The sequence below is a fragment of the Cavia porcellus genome, unplaced genomic scaffold (assembly GCF_034190915.1).
Source record: "Cavia porcellus strain 051 isolate PalLab524CR breed Dunkin Hartley unplaced genomic scaffold, mCavPor4.1 scaffold_23, whole genome shotgun sequence".
Classification (NCBI taxonomy): Eukaryota; Metazoa; Chordata; class Mammalia; order Rodentia; family Caviidae; genus Cavia; species Cavia porcellus.
The window spans coordinates 36,393,748-36,407,540 of record NW_026947506.1 but is presented as its reverse complement, the minus strand read 5'-3'; the positions used below and the strand labels follow the sequence as shown (position 1 = coordinate 36,407,540).

The 13,793-nt window shown below is 44.6% G+C and overlaps 1 protein-coding gene and 1 long non-coding RNA gene across 5 annotated transcripts in view; one reads left to right on the top strand and one right to left on the bottom strand.

Annotated features, from left to right (window-relative positions):
- Positions 1–1,344: 1,344 nt before the first annotated feature.
- The window catches only part of Rsph10b (radial spoke head 10 homolog B), a 48,036-nt gene continuing 35,587 nt past the window's right edge, over positions 1,345–13,793 (bottom strand). For 2 of the 4 annotated variants that reach the window (XM_063234147.1, XM_063234149.1), the window contains 4 exons: positions 8,690–8,815; positions 7,490–7,556; positions 3,821–4,019; positions 1,345–1,811 (listed from right to left, as the gene is read on the bottom strand). In XM_063234147.1, the coding sequence (XP_063090217.1) occupies positions 1,628–1,811; positions 3,821–4,019; positions 7,490–7,556; positions 8,690–8,815 (576 nt within the window). In that variant the 3' untranslated portion in view covers positions 1,345–1,627. The remainder of the gene's footprint in view (positions 1,812–3,820; positions 4,020–7,489; positions 7,557–8,689; positions 8,816–13,793) is intronic. The other 2 variants (XM_063234148.1, XM_063234150.1) reach the window with 1 other exon arrangement.
- Positions 5,984–13,793, top strand: part of LOC134472491 (uncharacterized) — a 17,636-nt gene continuing 9,826 nt past the window's right edge. Inside the window, exon 1 of the long non-coding RNA XR_010042335.1 lies at positions 5,984–6,266. This is a non-coding gene — a long non-coding RNA (uncharacterized LOC134472491). The remainder of the gene's footprint in view (positions 6,267–13,793) is intronic.

Genomic DNA, 13,793 nt, shown 5'->3' with positions numbered 1-13,793 from the left:
TGAGCTACATTCCTTTTTTTTTTTTTTTTTGGGTACCAAGGTCGAACTCGACCTCATGGCTGCCAGGCAAGTGTTTGTACCACTGACCTAAGTTCCCGGCACACCCAGTCACTTTATAATTTTTTGAGACTGCGCCTTTAAGGTGTTGAGTTACCCAGGCTAGGTCTGAACCTGTGATTCTCCTGCCTCAGCCTCCCAAAGGGCCTAGATTGCAGGGGCATGCCATCACACCAGTTTAAAGCTGCAGTTGAGCTTTGTTTATTATGTGCATTTTCTGCAACCTCGGCTACTGCTTGGATTTATGATCCATGATACAGCATTTGCATGAGTACTTTTTAACCTAGAATGTGTTCGTCAGTGTTTCTTCCCTGTTGCATTCGGCTCCTGTAAAAAGTATATACTCATACTTTTGAGCTTTGTTGCTTACATTATCTGTGCCTTTGCTACGTCTCCTGCTGTCTTTCCCGACATGATGGCAGCTCCCCCTGGATCCTGTCAGCTCTGCATGGCTGGTGAAATGTGTGTGCAATGCTGCTCCTTTTACCATTATCTTAATTTTCATGTGGTGCAGGTGTTTGCTTTGTCTATAATATTACTTGCTATTCCAGTCAGCTCCTGACACATCAATGCATCTTGTATTTACTTTCCTCCCATGTGATTTTAAAATACTTCCCTTGTCAGGTATGGTGGCACGTGCCTGTAATCCCAGCACTTGGGAGGCTGAGGCAGGAGGATTGCTGCAAGTTCAAGACCAGCCTGGGCTACAAAGTGAATTGAAGGCCAGCCTGAACTGCATAGTGAGAGCCTGTTACAAAAGACCAAAAATAAAATACAAGAAAAGGTTTCCCTTGGAAAGAATGACAGTGGCTCATTTTGTTTTCCTAGTGCCACGTAGTCATCTCTGAGGGAGCAGGAAGCATGTTTCATCTGCTCGCTTTGGTGCTGACTGGTGTACGTGCACTTTACCATCTTGTGTGTTCCTGTTCACATCCCTTTCCATGGTCATCTGTCCCTCTAGCTTTCCATCGGATTGATGATTTCCTATATCCCTACTGTGAGAGTGGAAGTCTTGGATTACGTTCTTATTCTTTTGGGGGTTGCCCTTAAACTTTCATATACATTATTAACTATAAAATTTTCCAGCTGAGAGTTAAAGTGTTCTTTGAACCACCCACTGACCACCTGCTCCTTATCTTCTTGCTACCTAGAGTTGCTGCTGGGTGGCAGTTTTCTAAGGGGACAGAGTGCTGCAGGCACTGGTGGACAAGGAGCAGGGAAGAGGCCACGTGAGGTGGCATGCGAGGGACACAGGTGGTTACAGGACACAGAAGGAAAAAGCATCTGAAGAAACATTTTAATTCCTCCAATGCTGCGCTAACTCTGATCTGTTTGATCAGTCTAAATTTAATCACTACTTCACTGTGATTTTTTTAAACATTTAATGCACAGTCATTAATGTGCATATGTGTGTGGGTTCATGCGGGCTTTTTAGCGATTGGCTGAGTGAGACACTCAGATGCAGCGGACCAATCGGACCACAGGCAGCAGAGGTAACATCCAGTTTTCTCATGGGTCTGAGCTGTTACGTTTGCTGATCCTCAAGGCCAGGCTGCAGCACTGAGTGCCTTTACTTCTTCTTCTTCTTGCTCGGGGTGGACTTGGTGGTCTGGGATATAGCCGAGTCCTCTTTGAGAGGGCTCGGCATGCGGGGTGGGAATGAGGTCGGGAAGTCCATGGACTCCTGGAGGACAGTGATGTCGATGTTCTCCAGGTCTTGCTTCTTGGCCTCTTCCTCCCTTAGGATACTCAGCCTAAGGGGCAAAAATGAGAAGGTAACCATTTTTTTTTTTTTGAAATTCCAAAACCAGCTGTTAGCTGGTAAGTAAGATCATTCACTCCTGTATTTCACCAGTGCTTGTGAGCAAAACTGGTGCTTGTGAGCAAATCGCCATCACTGTGCCTCAATAAATGAGTGAAGCCCTCAGTTTTCGTGTCTGGGGTAATCTGTGCAGCACTCTGGTCTTGTGAGAGGCCTCTGGGATAATCGCCTCTGCACAGAGCCACATTTTATGCAGATGGCCAGGGCAGGGGTCTGTGCTGGGATCCACATGGCCACACAAAGCTGAGCCTCTGAGGTGACTCTGCAAAGGTGAGCTCACATTTTTGGGGGCTGTGTCCGAGTCCTGTGTCTGACACCTGACAAACCCCATGAGGTGTCACTTTATTGGACAGGTGAACAGATGCAGTGTGAAGACCCTGCCTGGGATCCTGTATGTCCAAGTGGCAGGGCTGGATTTCAGCCTGGACAGACTTGGTCTGGGGGCTGTGCTCTTGGCCACACTTCCTGTTTTGTCTCCATTTGAGCTTCCAGGAAGGATGCACTCACTGCCTAGACACTGAGCACAGCCCTGGCAGCCACAGTGCCCACAAGCTCTTGGGACCAGGTGAGAAATAATTCCCCCACATTCATCTGACAGATGCCACAAGGGTTTTTTCTGCCCACACCCAGTGGGGCATCCACATTCCATTCACTTGGATGCAGGCTACCTGGGGTTAACACAAACCCCACTAGGCCACCCTACCTCAAATTCTAGTGACAAGTCTACGCCTCACAAGTGGATTGAAAGTGCCTGTAGAGCCGGGCATGGTGGCTCATGCCTGTAATCCCAGCACTGGAGAGGCTGAGGTGGGAGGATCATTGTGAGTTCAAGACCAGCTTGGGCTACAAAGTGAGCTCGAGGCCAGCCTGAACTGCATAGCAAGACCCTGTCTCAAAAAGACCAAAAAAAAAAAAAAAAAAAAAAGAAAGTGCCTGTAAACCCCACCTCAGGTTCCATATGATAGGATGGCTCACAGAACTCAGGAGAACATATTTACTGGTTTATTTTAAAACTATATTATAAAGAATAAAAAAGCTAGGGGTAGTGGTACACACCTGTAATTTCAGCATTCTGGGAGGCGGAGGCAGGAGGATAGAAAGTTTGAAGCCTGTCTGGGCAATTTAGTGACTTAGACTCTATTGCAAAAAGGGCTGGAGATGTAGCTTAGTGTGAAAGCCTAAGTTCAACCCACTGTACAAAACAAAACCACCACCACCAAAAAACCAGCCCTCTCTAAAGATACAAAGAATAAAGTCCAGAAAAGTCCCAGCATGGCGGATTCGGTCCTTGCTCAGTTTGGGCAGCTTCCCTCTGTTCGTCAGCCTAGGAACTCTTCAGCCACAGCCACCGCTCAGTGTTTGTGTAGCCATGACTGATGAAATCATTGGCTAGTAATAAAAGAGCCTGCAGCCAGCCCTCCCCCAGTGGTCAAGGGGTGAAGTGAAAAGTCCCAACTCTAAGCACACAGCTAGGTCCTTGGGCAACCAGCCTTTCCCCTCCACTACCTGATGCAAAGTGATCTAGGGGCCCACTACTGTCATCTGATTGTCTATTAGTGTAGACACTCTTGTCCCTCCAAAGGCTAAAGGATTTGAGAAGCCCTGGTATCTGGAACGGGCGGCCACTAAGACCCAATATTACAAGAAAAGATGCTCTAAAGGCTTGGGATGCTATGGTGGGAGCAGAAGCCAGACACTGTTTGGTTTATTTGTTTTGAAGGATTGGATCCAGCCCTTCTTTATTTTTTATTTTGAGACAGTCTTCCTGAGTCACTAAGTCACTGAGGTGGGGCTCAAACTTGCAGTCCTGCGTCAGCCCCCTAGAGTGCTGGGATGACAGGCTGTATTTGTTCTCAGGTCTCAGACACTGTCCTGATGCTGCTGATGGAAGCACAGAAGCCAGCTGGCACTGCAGCGGAGGAGGGGCGCCTGACACCCTACCTTGCTTCCAGCTCTTCGTTCTCCGCCTTCCTCTGCTGAACCAGTGCTGCCTCCTGTACGCGGTGCTCCTTCACCTTCTCCTCGAGCATTTGCTGGTGTTTGTAAGCTTGGAAGAAGGTGTGCATAAAGAAGGCATGCATGTTATTGTCCCACGTGGTGAGCTTCTCCTTCTGGTCCTCCTTGGGCTTCTCGTATTTCTCTGAAATGAAGTTGCATCAGAATGAGCAGGGACGCAGTCCTGCCATGCATAAGGAGGCTTTTCTCAGGCTGTTTGGCACAGTTGGGGTGGCGGGCTGGGTCTCTAGCCCCATGTGGGGCCAGGGGCAGAGAGGACAGGAGGTCCTGCAGAACCTAGGCAGCCACGTGGAGCAAACAGGGTGTGCGGTGGATGTGGCTGTCTTGGAGTCCTTATCTTTCTTCCTAAATAGTTTAAGTATTTTGGTTTCTGAAATGAAAGTATCAGAAGCTTTGTCTTTCATGTATTGGGGAAAAACCCCTCTTGTTTCTTGCTTACATGGTCTTTGGAGAGATTTGAACTCCAAGCTGAGTAAGAAGGTAAGTAGCTTCTGTCCCTACCAGGGCTGCTCCACTAGAGGAAGTGAGATCAGGTGCCGTGGGAAGGTGGGGTCTGAATGGATCCCCACTGTCCACCTTCCACTGCAGGAGCCCATGTGATGGCTCCGAGTGAAAGAGCAGGAAGAGGGGTGTTCAGAGACTAACGGAGACCTGCATGAGTGCCTCCTACGGCCGGGCAGGCTCAGGCATAGAGGTGCGGGTGCAAGTCATGGAGACAGCTTCAGGGATGGCGCTCAAGCGTCCTCCGCAGCCTCTGCTCCCTACAGCTGTGCCGCTCCCTAGCAAGCCTAGTGGGGTAGCAACTGTGCCCAGTGTCTTCCTCTGCTGAGCGGAAGCCGAGACAGTTCAGCCTCAGACATGGCATGAAGGTTGGATCCATCAGTGCGCAGAAACTCTGAGCTTCCCACACACAGCAGGCGCTCAAGGAGACAAGGATGGAATAGACTGACACAGATTTGCAAGGCTGAAAATCTTTTAGGAGAGGGAGTTTATCGAGTGTGAATCCTAACTATTGAAGACAAGCTTGTCTATTGTATAAAACAGTAGATTTGTACAAAAACATATTTATTAGGGACCTGTTACGTGCAAGACCCTGTTCAACACCGCAGGAAATTCAGCAAACAAAAATACCTGTCTTTCATAGTGTCAAAATGTCCTTGAAATTTCGTGCACATCCTAATAGCTTATTTCTGTACTGTTTTTTGGAAAGACTGAACCACTTTCTTAGTCCCACCTGCAATGCATGATTGAAAATACTTTTCTTTCTTATCACTACTGTAACCACCATTACTTTTTTTTTTCTTTCAGTACAGGGGATTGAACCCAGGATCTTTCCACTGAGCTACATCCTCAGTCCTTTTTTTTATTTTGACACAACCTTTTCCAAGTTGGCCAGGCAGGACTCAAACTTGGCAGTCCTCCTGCCTCGGCCTCCCACAATACTGGGATTACAGGCATGTGCCACCACACCTAGCCCATCTTCTTTGACAATCTTTTATTTTGCTGTTTTAATTTTAATTTCCCAGGTTAGTGAAATTAAGCATTTCTTCAAGTACATTCGCAAGTCACTTAGGTTTTGTGAAAAGACTTTTCCCTGTTTTTTATCTTTCTTTATTCTTACTATTTCAAGAATATTACTCTTTCTCAGCTTTTTCTCAGTTAGACTTTAAATTTTGTTCTTGGTTCTTTTATCAAAAACTGATTTTTTTTTTTAATCGGCACCAGGGATCAAACCTCATGACTATGCCACTTGCAAGGCAGGTGTTTGTGCCACTGAGCTAAATCCCCAGCCCGCTCAAAAACTGATTCTTAAGCAGTTTTTTTTTTTTTTTTTTGTCTTTTTCCTTTTTATCGGTACAGGGGATCGAACTCATGACTGCCTGCTTGCAAGGCAGGCGCTTATGCCGCTGAACTAAATCCCCAGCCCCACCACGTTAAGTTTTTACACTTTTTTTTAAAACTGGGGATTGAACTCACGACCTCACACTTGCCAAGCAGGTGCTGTGCTGCTGAGCTATATCCTCACTTAAGTAGTTAGTTTTAACAATGTTTTTCTTTATAGTTTTTACCTTGGTTTTTATACTTACAAAGGACTTTTCAACACTCAGTGTCAAGGTTTATGTCTGTGGCCCCCAGGCCTCATGAGTTTGCATTGTTCATTTGTGATGCTTCATTGTCTAGTGCTTGGATTGATGGTGTCAATGCTCCTCCCACAAAGGGGTGGAGCCAGGATGTGATGTAATGGCAGGAAGAAGGTGTGTCTTGCTCTTTGCTGGTTCCCGCTTGTTGTTTGCAGCCGCCATGAACAGCGGCCCAGCCATGCCCGCCTGCCTTGGAGCCAACTGAATGTGGACTGAAACCTCCAAAAACTGTAAGAAATAAACCTTTCTTTCCCCAGTTTGGGCTTCAGGTATTTTGTCTCAGCAACGAGTAAAAAGTAACTAAGATACTCAGTATATAAATTTCACCTGTATACGTTCAATTCTTATGGTTCTGAATTTTACTGTAACAAGTCTTTAATCCATCTGAATCTTTTTTCCAAACTTCGCCAAATCCAGTACTATTTATAAAGCAATACGCCTTTACTAGAAGTAAACCTTATTACATATGAAATACTTATGTTTGTGTTTACCATGGTCTATTTCTTGCCAGAACTAGTTTGTAGCTCTATATTTTCAGTATGTTTTAATATCTAAAACTAAAATTATTCTCTTGATTTTTTACTTTTCCCAGATGAACACTACAATAATTTAGTCAAATCCATAAAACTCCTGGGATTGGGATTAGTTGGAGTTGGAATCATTATTTTGGAGTTGGAGCAAAATAAAAGATTGTCAGAGAAGATGGTGCTAGGTGTGGTGGCACATGCCTGTAATCCCTGTACTGTGGGAGGCTGAGGCAGGAGGACTGCCAAGTTTGAGTCCTGCTGGCCAACTTGGAGTTGGTGCATTATTTTGGGGAGAGTCGCTATAGTACTGAGCATTGCCAGGGGAGTGGGATCCCTGTCCATTCTTTTCTAAGACCTGTAAAGTTCAGTACTTTGGCTTTTTCAATTGTCAATTGACAAATATATATAACCTTTTCTTCATATGTTGGCCCTCTCCATATATATATATATATATATATATATATATATATATATATATACATACACACACACACACACACAGAATGTATAAAATTTCCTGCTACATTTTATTATAAAATTTCTCTTGGTATTGCAGTTCTGGCCATTCCCCAGGTTTACCGATATCCTATCAATATGTACAAATTCTAAGTCTCTTCAGTGGATGGGCATGTTCTCAACGTAGAGATTTTAGTATTTGTCTTGCTGCTTTAGGGTCTTTTAGGGAATTCCTACAATGTTAAGTGTTTTTTGTTTTGTTTTGTGTTACCGAGTTTTCATTTCTGTTACTTTCTCTTGGTATCTTTTTTTTCTGTTTGACTTCTGAATGTTCCTTTTCAGTTTCTTGCCTCATTTAAGAAAGATGCTTGTAAAGTTTCACAGCCCATGTATAAGCTATAACCAATCATTTGTAAATATTACAGTTCTCCAGTTAAAATACTCACCATTTTCACATGCAAAAGCCATACCTTTTTCTGCGGGTTTAGAATTCATTTTGGAACTTTTGTCATCACAGAGAAACTTCTTGATCTGAGGCTTTGGCATTTTTAAAAAAAAATGATAAAGCAAAGTATTACTTTAATCAATATGGACTAAAAGTAGTTTTTGTTTTTTTTTAACATTGTAAATAATTAGAAAATAGAGGCTTTCCTCTTTGAGCTAACTTATTTTAAACCTGCATCAAATATTGAGATTTGTATTATTACAGAGAGAAATAACAGTTACTGCATCTACTGAGAGAGTGTTTCCCCCACCAAAACCAAAATCCCCAAAATTTTCAAAAGCCTCCCTGGGTCTGCTGGGAGACCATTTATCATATATGACAAACCAAACCTGCATTCACACATTCCTGGCTGCATGATCATATTTATGCTGTGGTGCCCGCTGTCCTCAGCTGGAGCTCTCCTGACTCAGCTCTGTCCTGCCCGGCCACTTCCCATCACCACTCCATGCCTCCTGGGCACTCATGCATGCCCAGAACCTGCACCTTAGTTCTGTTCTGGACCCTCATCCCTGTCCCCACCCCGGCCTGTCCTCATCCTAGTAAGTAGCAGCTCTGCTTCTCTGGCTGCTCAGGACCAACACTGCCCTGGAGTCACGGCCTGGCGCCAGCCCCCACCACGATGCTCACTGGCTGTGACCCCAGACACTGAGGGAACTGGTCTGACCTGGTCCCCTCCAGAGCTCATGGGGCACTCCGTGAGGGCCGTGCCCTCATCAGTGTGTGAAGCCCCCGGGAGGCAGGTGCTTCCTGCTGCTGGGCACACAGCTGTGCACAAACTCTCTCTTTCTTTTCTGTTTTTGCTTTGTTTTTTAGTGGTGCTGAACCCAGGCCTTACACCTTGAGCTACATCCCTAGCTATATATATATTATTTTGGTATTGAAACCATCGAGGGATTGAATTCATGACCTCGTGCTTGCTAGGCAAGCGCTTAAGCCACTGAGCTAAATCCCCAGGCCCATTTTTTAGTCTGAGACAGGATCTCACTAAATTACTCAAGCTGAGCTCAAACTGAGCAGCCCTCCTGCTTTAGCATCCCTGCGTGCTGGTATTACAAGCCTGCGCCATCCCATGCCTGCAGAAGAGCTCTCTTGACATGACAGGTACCTCGTAGTGTTCCCCACTGCGACTGTCACCTAACTGCCACGGCAGGCCGTAAGCACAAACCTCAAATTTCCCTACTTTAGAATCAGACGCGAGTCCTAACTTGCTTGAAGAAGACTTGGTGCGGGTGAAGTGAATGATGTCCGACTCTTGGCTTCTGACTGCACTCGAAGTCTTGATCGGGGCGCTCTAAGCGAGGGCAAGCACAGACAGTGAGTGGCTCCCACCAGGTGCACGCCTGTCTGCGCACACAGACGCACATTTCTTTCCTGAGGTGTAACTGGTGTAAGGAAAACTCCACACGAAGCGTACTGTGTGGTGAGTTTGGACATGTCTACACTTGTGAAATCGTCAGCTAAGACAGTGAACATAGCCGGCGTGGTAGTGCAGGCCTATAATCCCAGCCGTCAGCAAGGCTGAGGCAAGAGGATTCTCAAAAAGTAAAAAGGGCTGGGGCTGTCCCTCAGTCCAAGGCCCTGCGTTCAGTCCTCAGCCCCAGACACACACAAAAGCATACAGTAAATGTATCACCTTCCCTACCTCATGCCTGTATATATTATATGTTCCTTCATATATTATAAACTCATGAACAGTGTTATCCTGGTAACAACTGGTTTGCTATCAGCACACACTGCAGTTTCCAGGATTTTATAAAAACATGATCAGGCACTGCACATCCTTTCTTGCCCGGATTCTTTCACCTGGCCTCACGGCTTTTAGAGTCACACATACGTTGTACAGGAATCACAGGTGACTTTTTTCCTAAGCTGTCCTCCCCTGTGTGGTTATAATATGATCTCTTCATCTTGGTGGACTGTGTACAGATTGACTTTTGGATTTGTTTTATGACCCAGGATAAGGTCTATCTTGGTAAATATTTCACATGTACTAGAAAATAGTGAGGATTCTGCAGCTGGCATTTGGATAAGGTTGCTTCATAGTGTTATTAAATTTGATGTTTACTACTTGCTTTATTAATTATGGGGAGCAGGGTTGAATCTCTAATTATGGACTTGTCTATTTTCTCTTCCTTTTTATCAGTTTCCACATGTACTTTGAAGCTTACCCATTTAAATTTATGTCCTTTTACTTAACTGAGCACTTTATCATCATGAAATGATACCGTCCCTGTAAAATCCTTTACTCTGAGACCTTTCTTTGCCTAATATTGATGTGCGGTATAGCACTTTCTACACTTTTTTCACCTGTCTTTGTCTTTATATTTGAAATGGGTTCATTGCAAACATTTTTTAAAGGAAAAAAAGACAAAACAATAAAACAGATTGCAAAATTATCCTCTAAATAGAAGTTCAGGGGCTGGGGATTTAGCTCAGCGGCATAAGCACCTGCCTGGCAAGCAGGCAGTCGTGAGTTCAATCCCTGGTACCAATAAAAAGGAAAAAGACCAAAAAAAAAATGAAAAAGAAGTTCAGACTACTGGCTTTAGGCCTGCAAAGTCAAGCAAACAATATGAGCACAAAGTTGTTTTTTACTTCTGCTGCTGTCATCTCAGCCTGTGTTTCTCTGAATCAGCCAGTTGCTTGACGGCGGTGGGTCTCCTGTCCCAGCCTGTGCGCCAGCTGGCTCACAGGAAGGGGTTAGTTTCTTGGTTCTCCTCTCAGCCCGCATCTATTCTAAACATTTGATAAGTTTTTACTTTTAAATATCTGACAACCTATGCTTTACTGGGGATGTGTACAACCTTTGGGCTGTTATCCTTCACATACTATAAACCTCATGAACATTGTTGTCCTTAAACAATAAACTACCTTCTAAGGATTTTTTAAAAAATTTAAGCCAGGCATGGTAGCATACATATAATAATCCCAGCATTCTGGGAGCCTGAGGCATGAGGCTTGCAAATCTGAGGCCACTTGGGCAACTTAGCAACTTAGTGAGACCCTGTCTCAAGATAAAAAACAAAAAAACAAGACTGGAGATGTAGTTCAGTGTGAAGGCCCAGTACCTCAAAAAGTTAATTTATTCACAAAGTTACTATCCCAGGGTCCTTTTTCCTTTGAATGGATCTAGATTTCCATCCAGTGACATTTTCCTTTTGCTCAAAGAGCTTCCCTTCCTTTACTGTTCCTTGTTGTGGCTGATCTTCTGACACGGAACTCTTTAAGCTTTTGAAAGCCTGGGAATTCTTATCTCACCTTAGTTTCCTCTGTGTGTATGTAGTATTGGGGATTGAACCCACAGAGTCCTGAGCTACATCTCCAAGTGTTTTCTTTCCCAGTCTTCAAATCTATAGTTACTCCAATTTTAACCTTTGTTCTTAACAGTACGTGTTTGCAATACATGTACAGCCCTTTTATTATTTTATTATTTTAAGACTAAATTGCCCAGGCTGGCCTTGAACTCTGATCCTCCTGCCTCAGCCAGGATGTAGTGGGGATTACAGGCACGCACTTGTGTGCCTGGCTCTTCATTTTTTACACTGCGGGACAATAAACATAAAACTTACTATCTGAGCCATATTTAGTTGCACTGTGGCACTGCGTACGTTCATAGCTATATAATCCCCTTTGTTGCAGTGAGCAACGGCACGTGTTAGAGAGGACAAAACAGATTATTTGGAGGTGACACTTGGTTCAGTCACCAAGAGCCCCAGAGGGACTACTCTAAACAGAGAGCACCTATCCATGAGGGAGGCTCTAGAGAAGAAAAAGCCATCAAGCTGAGAATGCTCTGGCTTTTATTTAGAGTACCAGTGTAAGAGGAAAAAGCAGGAGACAAGCAGCTTGGGGTAGGAGCTGCCTCAAGGCTAAGCAGCTTTTTTGGGGAAAGTGGTAAGACAATAACCAGACACAACATGCCTCACTAATCTAAAGTTTTTGTTGTTTAACCATTTGATTATCACACAGCCTGTGTGCCTTTTTTCTTTCTTCCTTTCTTTCTTTTTGAGACAGGGTCCCACAGTGCATGGAAGCTGGCCCTGAGCTCACTTTGTAGCCCAGGCTGGTCTTGAACTTGCAACAGTCCTCCTGCCTCAGCCTCCCAAGTGCTGGCATTACAGGCGTGAGCACCACACAGCCAGCCTGTGGGCTTTTGCCCCCCGGTTTAATTATTTACTTCTCATAGGCCTGCATGCTTTTGCCTCGTGTTTAATGACTTGTGTGCTCTTGTCCTGCAGTTTAACCATTCATTCCTACAAGTCCCCTGTGACCATCAGCTTTCATCTACAGAACTCTTTTCATCCTGCTGAACTGAAACTATTAAACAATAACTCCCTGCTTTTCCTCCCTCCAGCCCCTGGTCAACCACGTTCTACTTTGTATCCCTATGATACAAAGTATTCAGTTCAGTATTCTAGGGACCCCACAAGTGGAATCACAGTGGTATCCTTTTGTGACCAGTTTATATCACTTATCATTAATGTCCCCAGGTTCATCCATGTGAAAGCATGTGTCAAAATTCTTTCCTTTCTGAGGCTTGGTAATATCCCATGATGTATGTACCGCATTTTGCTCATTCCATGCATTTGTATGGACATCAGTGATGTTTCCGTAGTTTAGCTATTATGAACGCTGCCGCTATGACCTCGGGTGTATAAAGTACCCTTCAAGACCCTACTTTCAACTCTTTTGGGTGTACAGTGACATCTTGGTTCAGGAACTTAGTTCATTCCACGATTCTGGAAAAGATGGCCGTGGTCATGTCCATCACCGGATGAAGAGTTCATAAACAGAAACAAAACATGCCAAACACTTCTGTTTGTAAACCAAACTGTTCACAAACAAAAGCGTTCTTGAACTGAGGTCCTGCTGTATAGCTGAAAACAGAATTGCTGTTTGCATTAGACATTTTTCTATCACTGTCACAAAATACTGGACGCCTGCAATAGAGGAGAGATTTATGTTGGTTCATGGTTTCATGGGGTTCAGCCAGCTGATTCCACGGCGGAAATGGCATGCCAGAGGAAGGCTGCTCACCCCGTGGCAGCCAGGAAGCAGAGAGAGAAGGGAGGCGCTGGAGACAATGAGCCTTGCAGCTGCTGGCCCCTAGTGATCACTTCCAGCTCGGTCTCGACCCCAGCAGCACATTCAGCTCTGAACTCCTCAGGGATGAGTACAGCGCCCACATGCTTCAGGCACCTAAGGACTTCTGAGGCCACTTTAGATCTAAACCGTAGCACTATTTCCCACAATGGCTGAGCCAGTTTACATCCCCCACAATTATTCTCCAAGATTTCAGTCTCCCTGCCCTCTCACTAACACTTACCATTCTGTCTTCCTCCTGTTAGCAGCCCTATCAATAGGCACGAGACAGTTGCACTGTGCATTCGATTTGCATTTCCTGGTGACCCGTTATGCTGAGCATCTTCGCCTGTGCTCTTTTGGCCATCTGTGTGCTTTCTTTGGAGAAATGTGTATTCAGGACTCTGCACATTTTCACCTGGGCTAGTCTGCTGTTGTTTTAGGGGTGCTGTGTGTGTTCTGTGCCTTAATCCTTATCAGATACATGGTCTCCACCATCAGCTGACAGTGCCCTTTGATGCGGAGAAGTTTTTATTGTAAACCACTTAGAGGTTAACTTTTATTATCTGTCTGTCTGATCACATCCTTTCACCAGTGATCTTTTCTTTATGATCTCTTGCAGGATAAGCCTAGTGGGAATTCATTCCCCACTTCTTCTTATGAATGTCTCCATTTCTCCCTAACTTTTAAACGTCAGTTTTGCTAACTATAGGATTTTTAGTTAAGACGGTTTTTTTTTCTGGTATTATTTTAAATATATGAGTATATTGGCCTTCAATGTTGCTAAGAAATCTGATAATCTTTTTTTTTTTTTTTTTTTTGACCATGAATCGAACTCTCAGCCTCATGCTTGCCAGTCAGGCACTGTGCACCTGAGCTGCCACCCCAGCAATCTTTTTGTTTTTCACATTGACTAAAAATTGAGCTCAGGGCTTTTTTATCCCTGAGCCTGTGCGTTTGTTTGTTTGTTTGTTTCCTCCGGGCCTGTGTTTTGAGAAAGAGTCATGTTAATTTACTAAATTACCTAGTCTGTGCTTGAACATGCAGTCTTCCTGCCTCGGCCTCCTGGAGCACTGGGATTACAAGCATGTGCCACCACACCTGACTAGAAACCTGAAAATCTTACTAGCCGTCCCTTGTATCTGACAAGTCACTTTTCTCTTGATGCTTTCAGGATTCTCTTTATC